The sequence below is a fragment of the Phycodurus eques genome, chromosome 15 (assembly GCF_024500275.1).
Source record: "Phycodurus eques isolate BA_2022a chromosome 15, UOR_Pequ_1.1, whole genome shotgun sequence".
In the NCBI taxonomy this organism is placed as follows: domain Eukaryota; kingdom Metazoa; phylum Chordata; class Actinopteri; order Syngnathiformes; family Syngnathidae; genus Phycodurus; species Phycodurus eques.
The window spans coordinates 17,890,561-17,911,440 of record NC_084539.1 but is presented as its reverse complement, the minus strand read 5'-3'; the positions used below and the strand labels follow the sequence as shown (position 1 = coordinate 17,911,440).

The 20,880-nt window shown below is 41.8% G+C and overlaps 2 protein-coding genes across 4 annotated transcripts; both read right to left on the bottom strand.

Moving 5' to 3' along the window:
- Positions 1–1,274: 1,274 nt before the first annotated feature.
- Positions 1,275–18,241, bottom strand: LOC133413400 (PH and SEC7 domain-containing protein 1). 3 transcript variants are annotated; one of them, XM_061697723.1, is made up of 18 exons: positions 18,034–18,241; positions 16,466–16,642; positions 16,308–16,365; positions 12,515–12,934; positions 9,958–10,030; positions 9,615–9,849; positions 8,329–8,847; positions 7,362–7,442; positions 7,173–7,285; positions 7,033–7,091; positions 6,869–6,958; positions 6,749–6,792; positions 4,634–4,794; positions 4,449–4,519; positions 3,493–3,638; positions 3,271–3,415; positions 2,259–2,405; positions 1,275–2,178 (listed from the first exon to the last, which is right to left on the bottom strand). In XM_061697723.1, exons 4-18 carry the CDS (start codon positions 12,866–12,868, stop codon positions 1,885–1,887), a joined length of 2,532 nt encoding a protein of 843 aa, XP_061553707.1. In that variant the 5' UTR covers positions 12,869–12,934; positions 16,308–16,365; positions 16,466–16,642; positions 18,034–18,241; the 3' UTR covers positions 1,275–1,884. The 3 variants fall into 3 exon arrangements, with proteins under 3 accessions (XP_061553707.1, XP_061553709.1, XP_061553708.1); XM_061697725.1 differs by lacking the exons at positions 16,308–16,365; positions 16,466–16,642; positions 18,034–18,241 and adding an exon at positions 14,648–15,169; XM_061697724.1 differs by lacking the exons at positions 16,308–16,365; positions 16,466–16,642; positions 18,034–18,241 and adding an exon at positions 14,429–14,639.
- A 1,478-nt stretch (positions 18,242–19,719) lies between these two features.
- LOC133414136 (proteinase-activated receptor 3) lies at positions 19,720–20,686 on the bottom strand. The gene has a single exon (XM_061699282.1). The coding sequence runs from the start codon at positions 20,684–20,686 to the stop codon at positions 19,799–19,801; it is 888 nt and encodes a 295-aa protein (XP_061555266.1). The 3' UTR covers positions 19,720–19,798.
- Between the last annotated feature and the right edge of the window lie 194 nt (positions 20,687–20,880).

The following is a 20,880-nucleotide window of genomic DNA, read 5'->3' as shown; positions in this document are numbered from 1 at the left end:
TATGAAACAAAACTATGCAAAACACACAGATTACTGGACACTATAATAGGTAGAAATGTGCATTTTAATGATTACATGAATGCTACATTTCTGTCTTTACAAGTCTAACAATGCTCTAGTTCAAGGGTTGTCAAACTTTTAACACCAAGTACCACATCAAAAAAAATACTTGGCTCTCCGAGTACCACCATAATGAAAACCATTAAAATACACTAACATAGTAGGCAGTAAGTATCCTCAACTCATCAAAAACCAGATGGTTGTTGTATTCCTGAGAATTCTATTTAACATTATTGCAAGTCACTGTAAGATTACGTACGGTTTGAACATTAACAGTGTGCCTAAATATAGGAAAAGAATAAAAAGTGTACTTAAGACGATTCAATTAAAAGGCATTGCAGATAAAAGTTAAAACCTTTACCTAAAATGTTTAAAAACAAAAAGCTCACATGCTCAAATGCAAATGTACTGTACCTCAGTTTAATACACCTGAACCGTGCTTTAAAAATATACTGTACATAAAAGGTTAAACAATCAAATAAAATACATTTTTTAAAGTACTGTACAGTGGATCCCCGCTATTCACGGGAGATTGAGACTGGGCCAGACCCTGAATAGAGAAAAGCCGTGGATAATTGACACTAATAATTGATTTGTTTTTTATTAAACTCAAAACATTATTCACTAAGCGGGGATAAACCACCAATAAGCATTTTCGGGGGTTTGTTTCCACCCCAAAATTGAAAAAACAAAAAAACATTTTTAAAAATTGGGGGGGGGGGGGAAGTTAGGCTGAATGCAAAGCTATAAGCTTCATTCTAATATGCTCGATTGTATTTCATCTTTTAAATATTGTAAATTGTATTTCTATTCAGTGAGTCTTTCATGTACCACACTTGAGAACCGCTGTTCAACTATGGTAGTGGAAACATGGACAACCTGTCTGACGTGGAGAATCCCATCAAAGTAAACGAAGGGGTGCGAGGTGGGCGCTTACCCTTGCAAGGTGGAGCTCACTCTGTCTCGTCCTGAAAAAAGACAGAAACACACAGGTTACGCTACAGTTTGTGGTGTTCATACTCATTAGAAATACACTCACCGGACAATATATTTGGTAGACCTGCAAAGATCCAAACTCCCAAGTACTGTCCGAAGCAGTATCCAGATTTCGACACCACATGAAAAGCAAATTTCAAGTTGTTAACAATTAATGTTTAAATACCATAGTGTTTAGCCTTGTTTGAATGACTAGCAAATGTACACAGAAAAAACGATTGTTTTGAAGGTATCACATAAACATTTTTAATTGGTGAAAAATTATTGGTGGGAAAAGAAAATCAGTCCTTCATTGCATTTCTTTGACACGTTACGTGGGAGTCTTCTCTCGCAGATATTCTAACACAAAATATTACAAAAATTATTTGTCTGGTAGCAAAATGAATATTTCAATGTATTTTAAAAAAACAAAAAAAAACAACAACAAAAACATCTCCAGCACTGGACACATTGAAAACATTACAGATGAACCCTTCATATGAACAAGGCTATCATAAAAACGACACGGACTGTTACACAGAAAATAAAGAACAGATTCTAAACAAAAGTGCATTCATAACAACCTCGTCCGCTTTAACTACAGCACCACCAAGTGGTCACAAACCAGGTAGGCCCATTTGGACTACTACGACACAGCATAAATCAATCAATCAGGTCCACACATTTTTGGTCGCTAAACAAATGAATCAGGTTCTTTGAGTTTGGGAATCCCTGAGGTAATTTTTTGTCAAAGTGCACGAGGTAAAAAAAAAAAAAAAAAGGATACGAGTGGTCGGGTTTCAGTTTGTACCAGAATAAACAATTGTCACTAAATTTTCCATCTTGCTGTCATGCGTCCTTATTCAACCGAGGCGCGGTTCTCCGGTAAGTCCATCTTTCGGAGACGTTGCGTCTGATTTTGTGAGCGCACTGCGGCGCCATATCCAGGTCCAGGGAGGGGCTGGAGTGGGACTTTGTCAGGCGGCCTTCGTCCGCGTCTTCCTCTCCTTCCTCGGCCACCGGCGAAGCGCACATGGCTTTGTCGAACGAGCAGAGGACGGCGGCTATCAGAGTGCCGTCGCCCGTCTTCTCGACGCTCTTCCAGGCCTCCAGCACTCGCGTGTAGCTCTCGTAGCGACATATCTGCGGGCACCAGATGAAATGTCACTGATAGTTAAGAACCGCCACTTCGCTTCTCAATCGTGGCCGCCTGGTGCTACCACCTCATGCTGCAGGTACTCGGCCCTGGTGCGGTGCTCCTCCATCTCCTTGCCTCGAGCCTTTTTGCCCTCTGGTGGGTTCTGCTGAAGGTGCGACAGGTCCGTCTTGAAGGACTCCAGCATTCCGGCGTGAGACTGTAGCTGGCGCTCCTGCACACGAAGCACAATGAGTGTTGGTACCAGGGATGGTCATACCATATGGCTTTTATCACAAAAAAATTATTTTCGATTTTAATCGATTTTTTTCCCCTCTGCTTATAGAAAAAGCAAATGACGATGCCATTATTCCATGAGTTTTTTTTCTCTTTTGGTATTTGCTTCATTTCTCCCATTTCCAGCAAGTTTCTTCTTACAGCATTAACCTCAATCAAAAATGATCAGGCAAAACAACACTTTTTAAATGTAAACTCTAAGGAATATCAGAATAGCACAATCATGAAACAAAACATAATCAAATAATGAGATGGTCCTTGCTCAATCATGCTTCCTCAAAACAACTGCCAACATTTAACAAATTTATGCAAACACGATTATTAATACATTTCATTTTAAATATTCAACAACTATTTAACATCATAAAATGAGTCGTCAAACTTCATGCCTCAGCAGGTTCATGTGTCTGCTCTATGCCCTATTCTTACTGGAAGCACAAGGGTTTCTAAAACATCGATAAATATCTGCTTATGCAACGTATAAATGGGCACGTCGTCTTTGTTCGCCTTGTTGTATGTTTCTTAGAGGTTCCTTTTTAAAACAAAATTTGCATTTTTTTTAAGCAGTTGCAAAATGACTACTGTAATCTAGTTCCACTCTGCTCGCAGCCATGTTGATCGTGGTATCAGTGCAAATCAGCAGGGATGCGCTTTGAACTATGGAACCCACTGAAAAAAAAAAACGATTTAAAAAAAAAAAAGTCCTGCCAAATAAACAAATTAATCACTAAAATTTATTAATTTCCCAACCGTAGTTGATACATTAACACACTTTGATTGAGGTTAGTAACACCAAAACAAACCAGAGTGTGAGCAGACTGCGAGGCAGGCAGTATGGGTCGACAGAACCTCCGCTGGGAGCCGACGGCGGCGGGGAACGGAGGGGAGGAATGAAGAGCCGACACCAAGTTGATGCGGCTGATCCACGAGGTCATCTCCATTTTGGATCTGAGACAAAAAGGAAACATCGCTGACTGGTGTTCACGGAACAAAGATGCACAATGCCAAATTCCTGCCAAACCTACGATGCTTGGAATAGGAAAACTCTCCAGTCAGCAGTCTGCAAACGGAAGACGTGCGGCTTCTTGGTGTAGTCGGCCGCCGGCTCGGCCAGCGAGTGATGGACGCTCACCACCTCCTCATTGGTCTGCTGTTCCCTCCTGCTGTGATCCTGACAGACACAAATATATGTGCAGGTGGATCACTAAAAGCAGGGTACACACACACCGATAATGGAGGTTGAGCATTTTCTTCCTTTCCGATGAAACCCAGCAAAGGCCCGACTGTCGGATAACTCTGAAAGATTATCTTGATGAATGTGATAAGAATGTTTTTTCCTCACTGATCTGTTTGAAAAACAGTCGGGCTAAACATCGTAAATGTTAAAACGTACCGTGTTCAATAATTATGATGGCGAATCGGACTCCCGTGATTGTGACGGGGGTTCATTGTGTATTACAAATAGCTCTCAGTAGAATGCAGTGAACTGCCATCCATTTTCTGTACCGCATATACTCAATTAGGATCACAGGCGTGCGCTAGAGCCTATCCCAGCTATCTTTGACCGAGAGGCGGGGTACACCGTGAACTGGTCACCAGCCAATTGCAGGGCACAAGTATTTTTATTTTAATTCTACCAATCATCCAAAATGGGCACTTTAGGTGGAGGTATGATTATTGTCTACTTGGGCCGCCATCCTCACATTCTACACTATCATGTTTGAGTATGTGTGGATTTAAAAGGTGGGGCCTGGTGAGTGACATGGGAGTCTTTTCTCCTGGCTCGCCACTATCGTACCACTTTTTGTATATAGAATGGTGCCTGAGTCAGCATTACATTATTCAATGTGGAAAAATGATCCCTGCAAAGCTTCGAGGAAGAGATTTTTTGTTGCCATTTTTTTTAAATTAAATTATTCGAGTTAATCTTTCAGACCTATAATATACATTAGGCATAATTAACAACATTAACATTACCAACCTTCTGCAAGTAAAAGACCATTCCCTTCAGCACACCATAGAAGGTTTTCCAGCGCCTCTTCCCCCAAGGAGCTGACAAAGACATTCGCAACGAGTCACTAATTAAACATGCGAAAAGACATTTCTATTCAAATGGTGTTAAAGTGGCTCAAAGTGGGTTAGTAGGGCACTTTGCGTATCACTTACTGCGCTTCCCATCAATGTCGGCGTAGAGCTTCCTCTGGATGAAGCCCTGCTTGACCACAGGGGCCGCCTTGTCGTGGGGGACGTCCTGGAACGGGTTGCTTTTGGAGCGCAGTGGCGCGTTCACCTCTTCCATCAATGCCGAGGTCAGCTCCTCCTCGGCACTGTTTCATAAGCGTTGGAGAGTCGCCAGTTGAAGATGTGATGCAGTGTTCATTTCATTGAGGAAGCATTTTTGTCACAGTTTTCGGCAACTTATTTTCCCTGATGCAAACGAGACAAAAACTCATAAAAACAAATGTAATGTTAGATGGAAATGGAAACTTGTTGAAGGGGGGACAAGCTACGACTATATCCAATCACAACTGCTTTTGCCATGTGTGAAGGTGGGACGATTTCTGGGGCTATGCAGTTTGTTTATTGGTGTTGTAAACAGAAAGAGCACATTTGTGTTATTTATTAAGATTAAGGTGCTTTGAGTGCTTTTCAGGATTTCAGTTCAAATCAGTAAAATTTGTAATTGACTTTTGAATGCAGGTCTACTTTAGAATTTTGTTGTTGTGCTCTGTCAGGTAACCAAAATAAAAGTGATTGCGTTCCAAACTATTATAATTTCATAAATGATATCATAGATATAATAATAATATTAATATTAATGATAGTTCATTTTATCCAAGTGTAAAAAAAATGGCATCTGGCCAGCTCGGTTTAATCCAGGCCTCAGAACATTTACATTAAAAACAGTCCTGTAATATTTGTTGCATTGATTTATCCATCCAGCCATTCTCTAAACCGCTCTTTCCCCCCTAAAATTGTTTATTTCAAATGTATTTACTGATTATTAATTATTTTATTAAAATGTATTTATTTTTTAATTACACACGTCACATTAAACATGTTAATTGATTTATAAATAATTAAAATATATTAAGTAAAATGAACAACATTTCAATTCTAAACAACATACTCTATGTTACATATATTACATACACAAGTACGACTTAAAAAAATTAGTCCTTCCTCCAAAATGACCTACATTATAATATTGTAGCGTAGGTTGTGTTCATAAAGAATGAGGCAGATGTTTCACTCCTAAAAAGTATATTTACGCGGCACGGTGACCGACTGGTTAGAGCGTCTGCCTCACAGTTCTGAGGACTGGGGTTCAATCCCCAGCCCCACCTGTGTGGAGTTTGCATGTTCTCCCCGTGCCTGCGTGGGTTTTCTCCGGGCACTCCGGTTTCCTCCCACATCCCAAAAACATGCATGGTAGGTTAACTGACAACTCTAAATTGCCTGTAGGTGTGAACTTGAATGCGAATGGTTGTTTGTTTGTTTGTATGTGCCATGCGATTGGCTGGCGACCAGTTCAGGTTGTAGTCCACCTTTCGCCCGAAGTCAGCTGGGAAAGGCTCCAGGACCCTACGACCCTAACCAGGATAAGCGGAGTTGACAATGGACGGATGGATGGCTGGATGGTTGTTTGTTTTCAAGCGTTTAGATATATTTGTTTTTAATTTAACTGTTATGTGCAATTCATTTTAATTGAATCATTATTTCAGTACAGGTTTTAATTTTACTATTGGGAAAGTCGCTGGGCGCATATAGACACGGACAACCATTCGGACTCACATTCACACCATCACTGAGTGGGAACTGATCCCATTCTGCCCAGACCAAAGTCAGGCGAGTGTACCACTACACCATCAGTGACTTGAAAACAAACAGCTCAAAAAAATGAAATGCACATGTATTTTACTAGGTAAATTAAACTGATCTGTACTTAACAAATAAATGTACTGTACAGGATTAAAATAAAGTTTAAGGCACTGTAACATGCACAGATTGAACATTTCATTCATTGAATGTTTTGCATAGGTAGTAGCGGTAGGTACTAGTACTACACGTAGAATCACTTGTTTTAGTTGACTAAATTTACTGTAGGTATAGTCGACTTCGATGTTAAGAAATTTCTTTGACTAAAACAATTGAGCCAACTCAATTTAGGAGTAAAACTAAGCATTTTAGGCAAATAACTATGACAAAAACTAAATTAATAAGTGCTGTCAAAATTAACACTGACATGATGGGAAGAATGATGACAAGTACGGTACTCACACAGCCCATTGCAGCGGCTCGCTCTTAATGGCGTTGTAAAGACACTATAAGGTACATTTAAAAACCATTAACAATTTCATATTGTTCAGTTCTAAAAGGGTTTCGAGAGAGGCTTCTTACTTTCAGCAGATCTTTGTTAAAGTTTTCTGCGTCGTTCATGCCGTCCAAGTTGGACACAAACTTGGACGAGGACATGGCTTTCCCTACGTTCTGTTAAAACACGAGTACAATTGATTGACAGCGAGCACAGTTCAGGAGCCGATCAGCTCGAGCGTGCTGCCCACCTGTCCGTGCAGGTCCGTGTTGAGGAGCATCAGAGCGCACGTGATAGCCAGCACAGCCCCTAGAGGGTCAAAAGTGAGACATTTGAGTTTGTGTCGGGTATGCGGGGTTAGGCCCGTGAGGAAACGAGATCGCTGCTCACCTGGTGAGGAGAAGGAGTCCGGGTTGCACTGATGGAAGCGGCCGGCGAAATGCTGCAGCACCCGCTCGCGCTCCTGCGTCTCTCCCAGCAGGATGACCACTTTAAGAAAAGACCTGAGAGATGCAAAAGGGAAATACAAACATATTTAGCAGGCTTTTGTGACGCTTGCTCTGCCTTCGGAATGCTCACCTCAGAGCTTGATCCAGAGTTTGACCGGTGAACTCAAAGAACCTGAGGTACTCCTCCCCAACAGCACGGCTGAAGGCGGTGCTACAGAGATACACGAGCAATGACTTCATGTGTTGTCAATACAAAAAGGTTGGCATGTTGTGGAAATAGTTACAGATAAAGCAAACTTCCCTATGCAGATAACAGGGGGTCCTCGGTTTCGGACATATTTCCGTTGCAACAGGGGGTCCTCGGTTTCGGACATATTTCCTTTGCAACAGCGGCGACGTAACCCAAATTTGTACACTAGTCAGAATTCAACAAATGCTATCACTAACCTACACTAACAGAGTAGAAAGGTCATACAGACAATATGCATCCATCAATTTTCTGTACTGCTTATCCTCAAAAACACTTCTCAGCCATAAAATAAAACAAAAAAAACAGTAAGTAAAATTGTGCTGTGTGACCACGTAGTCTTACGCCGCTAAGTAAACTACTTCATTCTAGCTGGTCCCATGTATTAACCAAAATACTACTATGGAAAACAAAAAAATACTACATAATTTTAATGGGGTTTTATAGCCTTTTACGTAAATATACTGTACAGTATTGAAAACGCAAATATTACATGTAAAACTATATAATTCAAATGCAGTAGAAATTCAATTATGTACATAAAATGATTACTATTTAAGGAGTCTCACTGTCTCAAGACAAGAAGGATGGCGTCAACTCTCAACATAACTATGGCTATGGAACTCCATAACACAGCACTTTTCAATACTGTACACTAGTATGTTGTATACCTTTATGTTTCAAATACATTTTGTTTACAATGTTTCTCTAAATCACAGATTTTCACTTCTTGCTCATCGGACTTCCCGCAATAAAAAGGGGTTCATTGTATTACATAATGCTCAGTTGATAATACTGTAGAACCCCCAGTGGAACCCCTACAGTGAGAATGTTATGTATATCTTCTTACTCTTTGTCAAGGTGCTTGACCACATCTACGCGCTGGATCCCATCCAACATAAAGAGCCGCACAGCGAGTTGACACACCTTCTCCCTATCCATATCGCCTCCATTCATGTGAGGAGTTGCCGACTCTGCGATTCTGCTTGGCTCTCTCTTCGGCACTAGTACCGCTCCAGATCCGTTGAGGGCGCTTGCAACGTCCTGAACCTCGTTTGACATTCGAGCTCGATTGGAAACTTCGAGTACCAAGGAAGTGGCACGCTGGGACGTTTGGTTCTGGCGCGATGGCTCGGTCTCGACCTTCCGCTCTTCAACAGCAGAGTCCGCAGGCTGGATTGAGGCGTGTGATCCTTTTGAATGTTGAGGCTGTCCCAAATGGACTGAGTCTTCATGTTTCGAGGGCAGCCCGTTGTCCTGGGAGAACTTTTGTGGTTCCCTTTCTGCATCATCAGCTGCTGGAACCTTTTCACTTGGGGTTCCTGCAGCAAGTACCTTTAAGGTTTGTTTTGACTGTGCGGTTGCCTTCCTAAAAAGTACAGACCACATGTAATCATCATAAAAGGCATCATAGTGTGACAAACATATAAGTAAATCAACCTACAAATTAGGGAAGGGCGATTATTCAGTTTTATAGCTCATTACGGTAAGTCAAATACATTGTTCAGGACGATTTTGTGGGGGAAATATTTTTGGGGTGGCTTCCGTAGTTCAAAGCGCAACCTCTCTGACTGCTTGCACCAACAACATGGCTGCGAAAAAAGAGGAGCTACTTTGTTGCCAAGTTCGCGATTTGGTGGCTATATTTAGCGACTTTGTGACCCTTCAACTTTTATTTTTCAAAAGCGACTTTTATTTCCAGCAAGAAAGAGAAAACATGAGCGGAACCATATTCGTGTTCACGACTCTTTGGCTTAACATTGCCAATGACACGATCCCCATTTGTACGGTACAAAAGCAATAATTTATCAACGGTGGATACTTTTGACCCTCAGTATGCTCATCAAAGCCAACACATAATTTGCCATGGTCACCTTACCTGACCTTTACAACAACCCTTTTCATATAATCTCCAAATACAACAAAAGACATTCAATTATTTCTGTTAAAACTGTTTCAAAGCCTGTTTGGTACCAGGAGAACGAAAGAAAATCCAAAAAAGGAGGTAAGCAAAACTTGTTTTAAATATTGTCCTTGTCATTGTGGGGGAAAGAAATATATATTTTCTTCTAAGGCAATATTGCCCAGCCCTCCTACAAATACAGGCAAAGCTGGAGATAACGATTAAATACTCACGCAGGGTTAGAGACGCATTCATTGGGATATGACATGTTGCTTCCAATCCCCACTTGCTTCCCATCCGCCATCTTTGGATTTTGAAATGAAGTTTGGGCTCCCGCTGAGTCGCTGCGTCCCGTCATCGGCACATCCTTCTCCTCCCGTGGTTCTTCTGGACGTAAATCCACAGTGGTATTACCCGCATCAGACATGACGTGGTCCTCTTCCTCTGAGTCTGACTCGAACGTGACCGCTGTGTCAGAGAGGGATGCAAATCACTCTTTCATGTTGCACCCAACAGGTAATAGAGACGTATGATTTATACTTTTCGCATGTAAATGAGCCTTTGCATGATGCGTACCGTCTAAGAGCTGATGCGCTGAATGTTCCCTTTGTTGTGTCGTCGGCCCTTGTCCCTCTGCGGCATCACATGGCTAAAAATTGCAACACGGGTCATCGATCATGCACAACGTGACTGCAGATGCAATATGAGACGTGGCAAATCGGGCTCTTTCCGCTACATTCATCCCACGACAAAACTACCTCGACATCTGCATAATGAATGGGCAACAACTGAGGTGGTGATGCAAATAATCTCTCTCACTTAATCTGCACTCTGCACTTAATACCACTCACTGTACACCTACAGAGCTGGGTAATAATGCTGTTTTGTCTGAGAGGAACTGAATATTGATTTAACAATATGTAGTTTATCATGCTTGGAGTTTATACTGCATCATACTAAAATGTGTATTAATGTGTTGGTTACAATTGTACTGTGAAATCTTGGATGAAATCTTGGTTTTCTCAACAAGAACACTGAAGATTGGTTATGGATTGGTCTTCCACCAAGACAATGACCCAAAACAAACTGCACGGCAACAAAGGAGAAGCTTAAAGAAGAAGCACCAACTAGAAGTACCGTATTTTCACGACCATAAGGCGCACTTAAGTCTTAAATTTTCTCCAAAATGGACGGGGCGCCTTATAATGCGGCGCGCCTTATGTGTGCACCGAGTTCCAACATCTGTAAATGTTGTTGTGTGATGAGCGCTCCGCTTGACTTTTTTTTTGTTTTGAGTATTTCCTGTCGACACGCTGCTTACATAGAGGAAAAGGACCTGGCCGAGGACAGGGGAGGGTGCATGAAGTAGCATGCTAAAGCCACGCCCCCACGCCGTTTTTTTTTTTTTTTACCGCTTGACTGACTGGGAGCATTTCTGGGGTGTGCATTGTGCAAAACAACATCGGTTTGGCTAAGGACCCCCAAAAATGTCACCAACGAAGAGACACGCTTACGAAGCACAGTTTAAACTGCAAGCTATCAGTCATGCAGAGGAACATGGGAATCGAGCAGCCGGGAGAGAATTCAAGACCAACGAATCCATGGTTCGCAAGTGGAGGAAGCAGGAAAACGAGCTTCGCCAAGTCAAGAAGACGAAGATGAGTTTCCGCGGGAAAAAAAGAAAAACAAAACGTGGAAACAAGGCGAGGTGGCCCGAGTTGGAAGACCAACTTGAGCAATGGATTAACGAGCAAAGAACAACCGGGAGAATCTTCTCAAGTCACCATGCGACTGAGTGCAATAACTCCGGGCTTGCCATCATTCCGGGAGGTTTGACGAAACGCTGGACATCCGTATAAACAGTGCGTTCAAAGTGAAGCGAGCGGCGTGGGAGCCATAGATGACAGATGGTGAACACATCTTTACTAAGACTAGGAGGCAGCGCCGGGCGAGTTACGCCACAATTTGTGAATGGATTGTGGATGCTTGTTCGAGCTTTCGCACGGCAACGAGACCGTCTCGAACCTGCCGTGTTTGATGGAGAACTTGCCCAGCTGTTCATTTCGGATACAGAAGATGAGGACTTTGATGGATTTTTGGATGAGGATTGATCAAAAAATAACGTGAGTACATTGTTAAATACTTCAATAAAGTACAACCGAACTCAGTTTTGCTCCCGCTGCCTTTTTAAAACATTGTTTTAGCCTGCACGCATGCTACCGTATGTTTTAGGCTAGCGTATGTTTCACCATGCTTGCGCCCAATAATACAGTGCGCCTTATGTGTATGTTAAATACAGAAATAGACCCCGTAACCGAGACTGCGCCTTTTAATACGGTGCGCCCAATGGTCGTGAGAATACAGTAGTAGTAGCTCATAGTTCTTGGAGATCAAATACTTATTTCACTCAATAAAATGGACAACATTTCATAACTTTTATAGTGTTTTTTGGGTTTTTTTTAACGCATTTTTCACTGATATTCCATCTATCACCATAATCAATAAGCAACCATAAAAATTAGGTACCGTTGATTTCTTTGCAAGTGAGCAAACTTACAATTTGGCAGGGGAACAAATAATCATCTCTCCCACAGGTTCTAAGGAAAAAGGTCAGCTCAAATGAAAGTCTTCAAATGTCTTTCAAATAACCGTGGAGTTGACGTTGTTCCCTGAGCAAACTTGTACCTCGATTTGCTCATATTTCTAATCAATTTTCCCATTGATACCCTGCCTGCCTTCCAGCCTGCCCAAAAAACAAAGAAGAAAAATAGCACTGTATTGTATCAAAACATAATAAAAGAGAATATAACGAGATAAACTGGTGTTATAAAGCGTAACTGCTGTTGGATGTGTGCCTTTAAAGGGCATGGCAGTGTTCCCCAACCGCCAGGCCACGGCTCGCACAGATCGCTTTTAGCAGAGGGGGAGACGGGGCACGCCCACCCCACCCTGTTGATGTTTTTCTTCCAATCGGGACACTATGTTCCTGTGACAGTGTCCACCAAAATTGAGCATTATTATCGAAAAAAAATGTAAACTTCTTCTCGACCTTTATCTTTCATTTTTTTATACAGATGTTAGATTAAATTTTATGTACAAAATGGTACGGATTGAGAGAGCGTTAAGAAACTACCTTGAAGTCATTTCCCGTCGAGTTCACTGATGAGTCAAAGCCATATTGTTCCTCTCTGTGCTCCACTTCATCACCATGAAAAGGTTCGCGCAGCGATGAAATATTGCCCACAGAGTCGCAGTCGGTTGTAAAAGTCGGCCTCTTCGCGGCGGCGTTAGCGTCAGGAATGTCCCACTGCGCTGTGGCGAAGGAGAGCGCGGCCGCGACAGTGTTGCAGCTCACCGGTCGTGTCAGCCATATTATCTTCTTTATCTCACCCTTCGCCTCTCCGTTCAACTGCTGATGATCATGGCTCCGCCAAGGGCCCGAATCACTCAAATCCAAGTGAGGAGATCCCAGACAGTCCTCCTCCATCAGCGTCTCTCCCCACACCCCACAGTTCACCTCTTCTTAGAAAGTAGAGATATGCCACTCACAGATCTGCCAAAGAGAACATGTGACACATGCTAGATGTTGCATTAACCAACAATTCGGTTAGAAAGGTTCATTGACGTCTTTACCGAACAGACAAATTGGTCTATTCACAATGTTGTTGATGAGGAAATAAACAGTGGCTCTGTATTGTTGCTATTCATGTGACTGGCAGGGGTTGCATAACTAAGGGAAGCACACATTAAGCAAAACTGATACTAATTCACTTAAGAGTCCACAAGTATTTGGAACTAATTGTTGCTATTATACACCACTATGGAATAAAACAATCAAGATGTGACTGAACTCCATTCTTGTAAATACTAAATATAATCATATTTTTAATATGATGACTGCCTGATAGTGGTGGGAAATCAACAAGTCCAAATATTTTTTGTTGTTGTACTTAAGTAGCTTTTTCAGGCATCTGTACTTTACTTTAAGGATGCAACTAGCAATTATTTTAATAATCGATTAATCTGTCGATTATTTTTACGATTAATCGAAGAATCTGATTTTTAAAATATAATAATAATAATTTTTATCCAGAGACCTTTATTCAAACTCATGACATGATTTAAAATTATTCGTGCAGAAAATGCACAAACATAAATTGATTATGATTCAGTTACTGGTTTAATCCATAACGTTGGAAAATAGGCAAAAATGTTGTTCATTGTTTTCTAAAGTAAAAGCAAATCTTTACAAATGTCTTGTTTTGATGAAACAAATAGATAATCAGTCTGCTTTCAAAGAGGACGACAGAAATATGAGATGATGTCACTATTGTTAAGCCCTTCAAACTAAGAGGTCATCTGCATAAAATGGCTGTAATTCCTAGAACAGATGCCAAACTTTGTGAATGTTAAAGGGGAAATACTGTGGAAAATTGACTTAATTGCGTTTATACAAATAGTTGGGTCTCTGGACAACCAATGGCCCACACTGAGTTTCTCTGCCAATGACTTGGAAGCTAGGCTGGCAGAAGATCCAGTGTGAGAGAGCCACTCTGATAAGCTCCACTTTTGCTCAGTGAAGTTGCCGACACGGTGGTGGGATGTATTTGTGTTTTGGAACGTGTCCATTGGCAACATACACACTCGGGGGTTGCATGACTTAAGCTTTTTTTAAATTTGATGCTAATGTGATGAAAGACGAGTCGACTAGTCTCTGATGACGTCATTGATATCTTATTAGTACAGTACTATAATTTAAAAAATATATAATTTAACAAGAGGGGATATTTGCAAAAATCTATATTCAACGACAATCGACAGCACATAAACCTATTTTATGCAGAACAGGCACGTTGGTGTCACCTACTAAAATGGCAATTTAGAAATAAAAGACAATTTAAATCACTTTAAGTGGCAAAATGTCAGTCAGCGCACATCTACTGCACTCTGCCTCATGATTAGCGACTAGTCGATGTCACGCTCTAAATTTCAATGTGGAGTAGTAAGGTCGACGAGTCTGTGCGAGTACAAGTTAAAATATCTTTACCTCTCATGGCTGGCTCACTTGCATGAAGCAGGACCGTCCTCTAAAAGATGCGGATTTTACCTTTTAAATTCAAATCCATGTTGGTGGTGTAAAAAGGGAAAATTATAAAACCGCTTAACTCCTGTCCACAAAACCCAATGTCTCATGCCTGGCTGTGCTGCTCTTGTTTCAAATCAGTTAGTTTTTTAAATTGGGGTGGATTTCATGGCGTTATCTGACCTCAGAGTGAGCGACGGAGATAAAAGTCAATTCGGTGGCACATGTTGCGGATTGGCAGTCGAACCGGCTGCGTCTTGTTTTTAAACGTCTTATCGCCACGGCGTGCGCGCCGACGATCGCTGGCTCGCGTGTTGTCAACACAGCAACGAGGGCATCTCTCACCAAGGTCGTCCACAAACCGACAGGCAGCTTCTGTTGCCGACGTTAAATTTCATTCCTCATGCAGCTTCCCCTTATTACCCCCCTCCGAGCGTCACGCAACCGACATCCGGGTGAAACCTTGACCGCGTTTCCTGTGTGCGCTCATTTCTCACTTCCTGTCAGGGTGCACTTAGTGATTATGTTACACCAGGGTAATAGTGGAAAAAAACAGAAGTGGGTGCACTTTAAATGTAGTTATATTCCATGTTTGTCTTTCTTAATGTTGACTGGAGAGGAATGAAAAAAATACATTTTCTAAATTACACTACACATATATTTTAGTTTACTGCAACTTAATTTTCTCATAGAAAAAATACATTTTCCCCATTGAAATGAAATCACATTCAACTGTTCCAGCCCCCATAATCCCCCCCCTTTTTTTTTGCTGCACATTTTTAATTATTACATCTATATTTACAATTTCATATGTAGTCTGTGGCTAAAAAGCAGCGCAAGGAGAGTCTCTGTCGTCAAAATGCTCTATCAGGGAATGGGTCGATTGATCATTGCCAACAGCCACTGAAAATATCCCCTTTAGGATCGCCCATTTACTGTCTTTGTAGGAGTCTGCTTCTTCCTTGACAATCGCGCCATGTTTTTGTGGTTCAATAAAAATATAATACAATAGTACAGTATGCTACAGTATAACAGGTCACAGTTTTTATGTGGCAGCAAGTCAGTAGATGTGTGGTGCTCAATCGTGTGTGGCTAAGAGTCACCCATTTAAAATATTTTTTTTGTTCTCATTTTGTATTTGTGTGGTCATTGGCACCTGTGGCTCTTCTTACCCACATGCGAGAGCATTTCAGTACCTTAATTGTGCTGTTTTTCCCTCCTAGTTCAATCAAGCGGCAGCATATCCGAAGCTCACTCATAACTTAAATTTTGGCTCGCAACCCAAAGCAAAAAAAAAAATTGGTCAAGGTATGACTGTATTAGAATATCATGTTGTTTTTTGGTTAACATTGCATTGACACGCTATCTGTTTTTTCTGATTAAAACAGTGACAAAAGAATGTAATTTATGGTAGTTGCAGTGGTGTAGACCTGCAATGTGTCATACTGAGACCTTTAATGTTCTGGTCATCTTATTTAGTCGCATGTGAGGTAAAAATAATTATTAGAAACTGCTCTACTGCTTATAATAAGTACAATTCATGTCGTGTATTGTGATATTTCCGGCAAGAATTCACCATGAGAACAAGTTCGGAAAGCTGTGGAAGTTACTACAGCCCAAAAGAAGCTTGGGATGGCTGTTAACATAAATATTCAAGAAGTCCAAATATTTTAACATACTGAAAGACACAAGTCGGAATAAAAGAGGAAGAGTGGCTAAAACGAAAGTGTCTAATTTCTATAAAAGTCTAAACTATTATTGCCTGTGTAGTAATCAGATAAACAATAGCCAGGAAACATCTCATTAGGAGGATTTTTTTTTAACTAGTTAAAGCGTGACTTACCACCCTGCGGGTTCGTAAAAGCAGCATCATATGATCAGCCGGCTTGTGAGCTTTTCATCTTGTGGGAGGAGGGAAGACAAAAAGACATGGCTTCTTACATGCTTTCACAGAGCGAGAACACAAAATCACCATTCTGTTTTTTTCTTCTTCTCTGTTACCTGCTGGGCACCACAAACCAGCTGCACGGCCGCTCTCTTCGCATCAAGCGGCATGTCAGCCGGTGTTGTCGCTCGCAGGTGGACCCTGTGTGGTGTTTCCTTTGTGGATAGATCAGACCTGTGTGTGTGTGTGTGTGTGTGTGTGTGTGTGTGGTCGTTTCGCCGCTGCAAATATGGCTGTGAGAGGGGCAGGGGCGTGAAAAAATTAGGAAAGAGTTAGGAGGAGGGTGGAAGATGCAAAGAGAAAGAAAGGGCTCGTTGTGATTGGCAAATGACTCAGGCGAAAAAACACATGAGAAGTTCAGCCTACGCCCACAGGACCTGAAGGCACACATGCACACACACAGACACACATTATTTATACAAAACACACGCACACAGGTCAGGTAAGGGGAGTGGCTCAGCTTCATTCCTTTAAACAACACCAATAATAATCTTGATGTGGCAAAACCAGAAGGTGTCTGTCCAGATTCAGTGAACACAAAGCTACAATGGAAGTAGTCTCACGGTCCTTTAGAACTGTGTCTCTCAAAATGGAGTCTGAGGGGGTGGTGAGACTTAGTCCATAAAATAATTTCTGATGAATTTAATTATTATGTTTAAGGCTGCAGCTATTTAATATTTTTGGAAATTTGTATTGTACCGATTATCCCATCAATTATTCGAATAAAAATTTATTTTGCATTATTCAACACAACAATGTGTATGTGTGTGTGTGTGTGTGTGTGTGAGGTGCAGGTATTATTCTCCATTTGTCCTCACCATCCTCATGTTTCACTGTAGTATCTGTGACTTTAAGTGTGTATGGCTTTAAAAGGTGAGGCCAGGTCTGGTGAGTGATGCGAGCATCAACGAATGAGAGTGCAGAGTTGGCTGGCTGTGCTGCATGAGTTGTTGCCATCGGCAGTTCGCGTATGAATGTGCTTATTTCATCTTTGTTTTCCCACCGTTTGTTCAATAAAGCAATCAAAAGCGCACCGGTGGCTGTGTTTATTTTTTATGACTTGCGGGGAGGCGGCACGAGGCGGCATATATATATATATATATATATATATATATATATATATATTTTAATAAAACATTTTATTAACTAAAACATGATTTTCTTCCCTTTGTAAACTTTGACTTTTCATCTTGGAAAAATCTAAATTTATTCTCGTAAAATTACGACTTTTTATACCGACAAAATACGTTTTTCTTCTTGAATTTGTCACTTTTTTCTAAGATCGATAAATAGATAGATCGATAGATATCTCCCCTTTACATAAGCAATATTTCACTAGCCTAACTGGCTATTTATCGGAGAGTTAATTAATTTTTTTTGTTTACGTCAAAGATGACCACTTTCGGTATTTCAGCTAACATTTACACTACGCCACCGTCGATATTCCATTTCATTGCTCACGTCATTAGCATCACATTCATTGACATTATATAATTAATACAATTGCGTTACCAATAACGATGCAGGCGACAACACAGGTACATTCCAAAAGTGACTTTACTTCATCACTTAGCCTCAGCATCATTAGCATGATTAGCATTGAGATTAAAAATATTAGCATTACCTAGCATTTATGGGGTCATCCTTGCTTAGCCGTCGGCTTTCGTGGCTACGTTGTACTGTAGAGCCCGGCGACGTACGTACAGGATACGGTGAGGCGTAATTTTGCTATATGAACAACACTGACTTATCAGCGTGTTTTTGAATAATGGTGAACGGCACCATAAACATGTTAGCCTGTGTGACGTGGCTACAGTCGGGACGTTCGCCGTCAAGACCTGCAGGGGGCGCGCTGGAGCTTTGCACTGGATGGAGACAGAACAGGCAGAACCAGCTTCTTGTATATGTGACGTCACTTTAACGCGCCTGTAAATCACGTTTTCGCCAATTTTGTTTACGGTTAAAGCCAAAAAGAGTGATTTGTATCATTATTTTTACACAAAAATGAGACAATATTTTTAAGGCATGAATTTATTGTACAGTACAATGGTTGGGGAGAAGGCTTTTTCATTTCAACATGTATTTCCAAAAACCTGTTGCAATTATATTTGTTGAACAGTTTCATCCCGTAAATTCAATATGTGCTTTCAAGTAAAGTTTAGGGTTTCTAGCCTGGGTTAGAGTTTGTAGTTTGTGTTTCAAATTAGGGTTTCAAGGCCAGGTGTGCTATAGTAGATGAGCTGACAGGTGGAGACCCTAAAAGTGAGTTAACCCCATCCTTCTATTCTTCCTTCCTTGTTTTCTTCCATTGTCCCTCCCTTCCTTGCTAGCTCCCTCCCTTCTATCATCTTACTTTCCTTTCATACATCCTTGTATCCTTCCTTACCCCTGTCCATTTCATACATCCTTGTTTCCTTCTATCATTCATGCCTCCTTCCATACATCCTTCCTTCTTTCCATTCTTCCTTTCATACATCCTTATTTCTTTCCATCCTTCCTCATCTATTATTCTTCCATCCTTTCTCCTATTCATACATCTTTTAGTTCCTTCTGTACTTCCTCCTTTATCATGTCCTTTCATTTCATAGATCCTTGTTACCTTCCTTCCTTCCTCATTTCCTTCCTTACGTACCGTACATCTTTATTTCTTTACATCCATCCACCCTTTTTACCTTCTGTACTTCCGTCTTCCCATCCATTATCCTTCCTTCCTTTCATGCCATCCTTGCATCCTTCCTTCCTCCTTTCATTCCTTTCATACATCCTTGTTTCTTCCCGTCCATCCTTCCCTCCTTTCATACAGTTCCATCCCTCCTTAAATAAATTAATTTGAAAAGTTTACAGTGTACCTACTTTTGGCCCACGCTCTCCATATATTGCTTTTGGAATTTTGACTAGTACATTATCAGTTTTGTAACTTTGACCTCGCAGCGAGACTAATTTTTTTTTTAAAACATTCAATTATCCAACTATGCACAATACACTCACCAATCACGACACTGGGTGCATCATCTAATGAGATCCAATACAAAAGCTGTAGATAGACAGAAGATAACGGTCAGTTTTGATTTGCCACTTTTACAGAGGTGTTCATTGAAAAAATGTGTTTGTGCCCTACATCGCACTAAGAGCTCTCATATCGATAAATGCGGTAGTCAAAATATTAGACTCGTAATCAAAATATTAAACTCTTGGTGAGATGCAGTGCTACGAACACAATAGTACAGATATATGTTGAATTAAAACTTGTATGTCGATGCAATCAAAAAGTGTACACCGCTTAGTTGGCTATCTTTCATTTTTACGTGACAATCAAAGACCAAGGCTCTTGTGTCTCTCAATTACGACCAAGGCTCTTGTGTCTCTCAATTACGTTCCCAATGTAGAAGCTACCGGAGGTGCGTGGTGTTGGCCTGGCAGCAGCCGGGACATGCCACTTTCTCCTTAGACAGGTAGAGCATGGGCTGGATGCTACTGCTGAAGTCCATCAGACCGAAGGCGACGTAGTGGATGTAACAACGGAAGACGTCAGGCGAGAAGTAGTGCTGGAAGGGGAAGAGTGCCACCGGTGGGAAGTAGTTGAAGACGATGATGGCGAGGATGATAAGCACCATCTTGAAGGCTCGCTTCTTCACTGGGTGCATCTCATCCCGGCCGGGCCCGGACTGGCGCAGCACCCACAGGATGGCGATGTTGCAGAACACCATGAAGGCAAAGGCGGCCAGGATCATGGTGGTGAAGACCTTCTCGAAGTTGACGATGTGGCCCACGGACTTGGCGGCGGCGTAGGCCAGCGTGACGAGCCACACCAGCGCGGCCAGGCCGGCCCGGTGTTGCCGGTCCTTGAGCTCGGTGAAGGTGATGGGGTGCACGACGGCCACGTAGCGGTCCAAGCAGATGCACGAGAGGAAGAGCGGCGACGAGTCCTTCATGCCGTAGAAGAAGCGCAATACGTACCAGGTGCTGCTGGTGGTGAGGAACACGATGTTGGCCAGCTCCAGCGGCGGGATGAGGCAGAAGAGCACGTCCAGAACGGCCAAGTGCAGGATGAAGATGTCCGACGTGGACGAGTCGCCCTTGTTCTTGCGGATGAGCCACAGGACCATGATGTTGGCCGGGATGCCCAGGAACATGTTGATGAACTGCAGGCCCATGTACCAGATGAGAACGGCTGGCATGTCGTGGCAGCCCTCGTACACCGTGAGCTCCAACGGCGTGGCGTTGACGGGCCGCTGAGAGATGAACAGCGCAGACGAGTTGAGGAAGAGGAAATCCATGGCGTAGAGAGGGCACAGGAAACCCGAGATCTATCACAGGGTAGAAGTTTCAAATAATATTGACAAATAAGACACTAATAAAACAACAGCATTGTCTCATGCTGTGTTAAAAGACAAGGAATAAAAATAGATTTTTAGGCACGTTTTTAAAAAATGGACAAGGACAGGGGTTGTCTACTGTGTACCAGGAGGTC

Bases quoted from the DNA above. Each gene is read 5' to 3' on its own strand.
- LOC133414136 (XM_061699282.1), bottom strand. From the start codon at position 20,686: ATGGATTTCCTCTTCCTCAACTCGTCTGCGCTGTTCATCTCTCAGCGG.
- LOC133413400 (XM_061697723.1), bottom strand. From the start codon at position 12,868: ATGGAGGAGGACTGTCTGGGATCTCCTCACTTGGATTTGAGTGATTCG. The intron at 4,795-6,748 runs GTGAGTACCGTA...CTTATGAAACAG, and splicing joins GAGCCGCTGCAATGGGCTGT to TGCCGAGGAGGAGCTGACCT. The intron at 2,179-2,258 runs GTGGTAGCACCA...TGGTGCCCGCAG, and splicing joins CCGAGTACCTGCAGCATGAG to ATATGTCGCTACGAGAGCTA.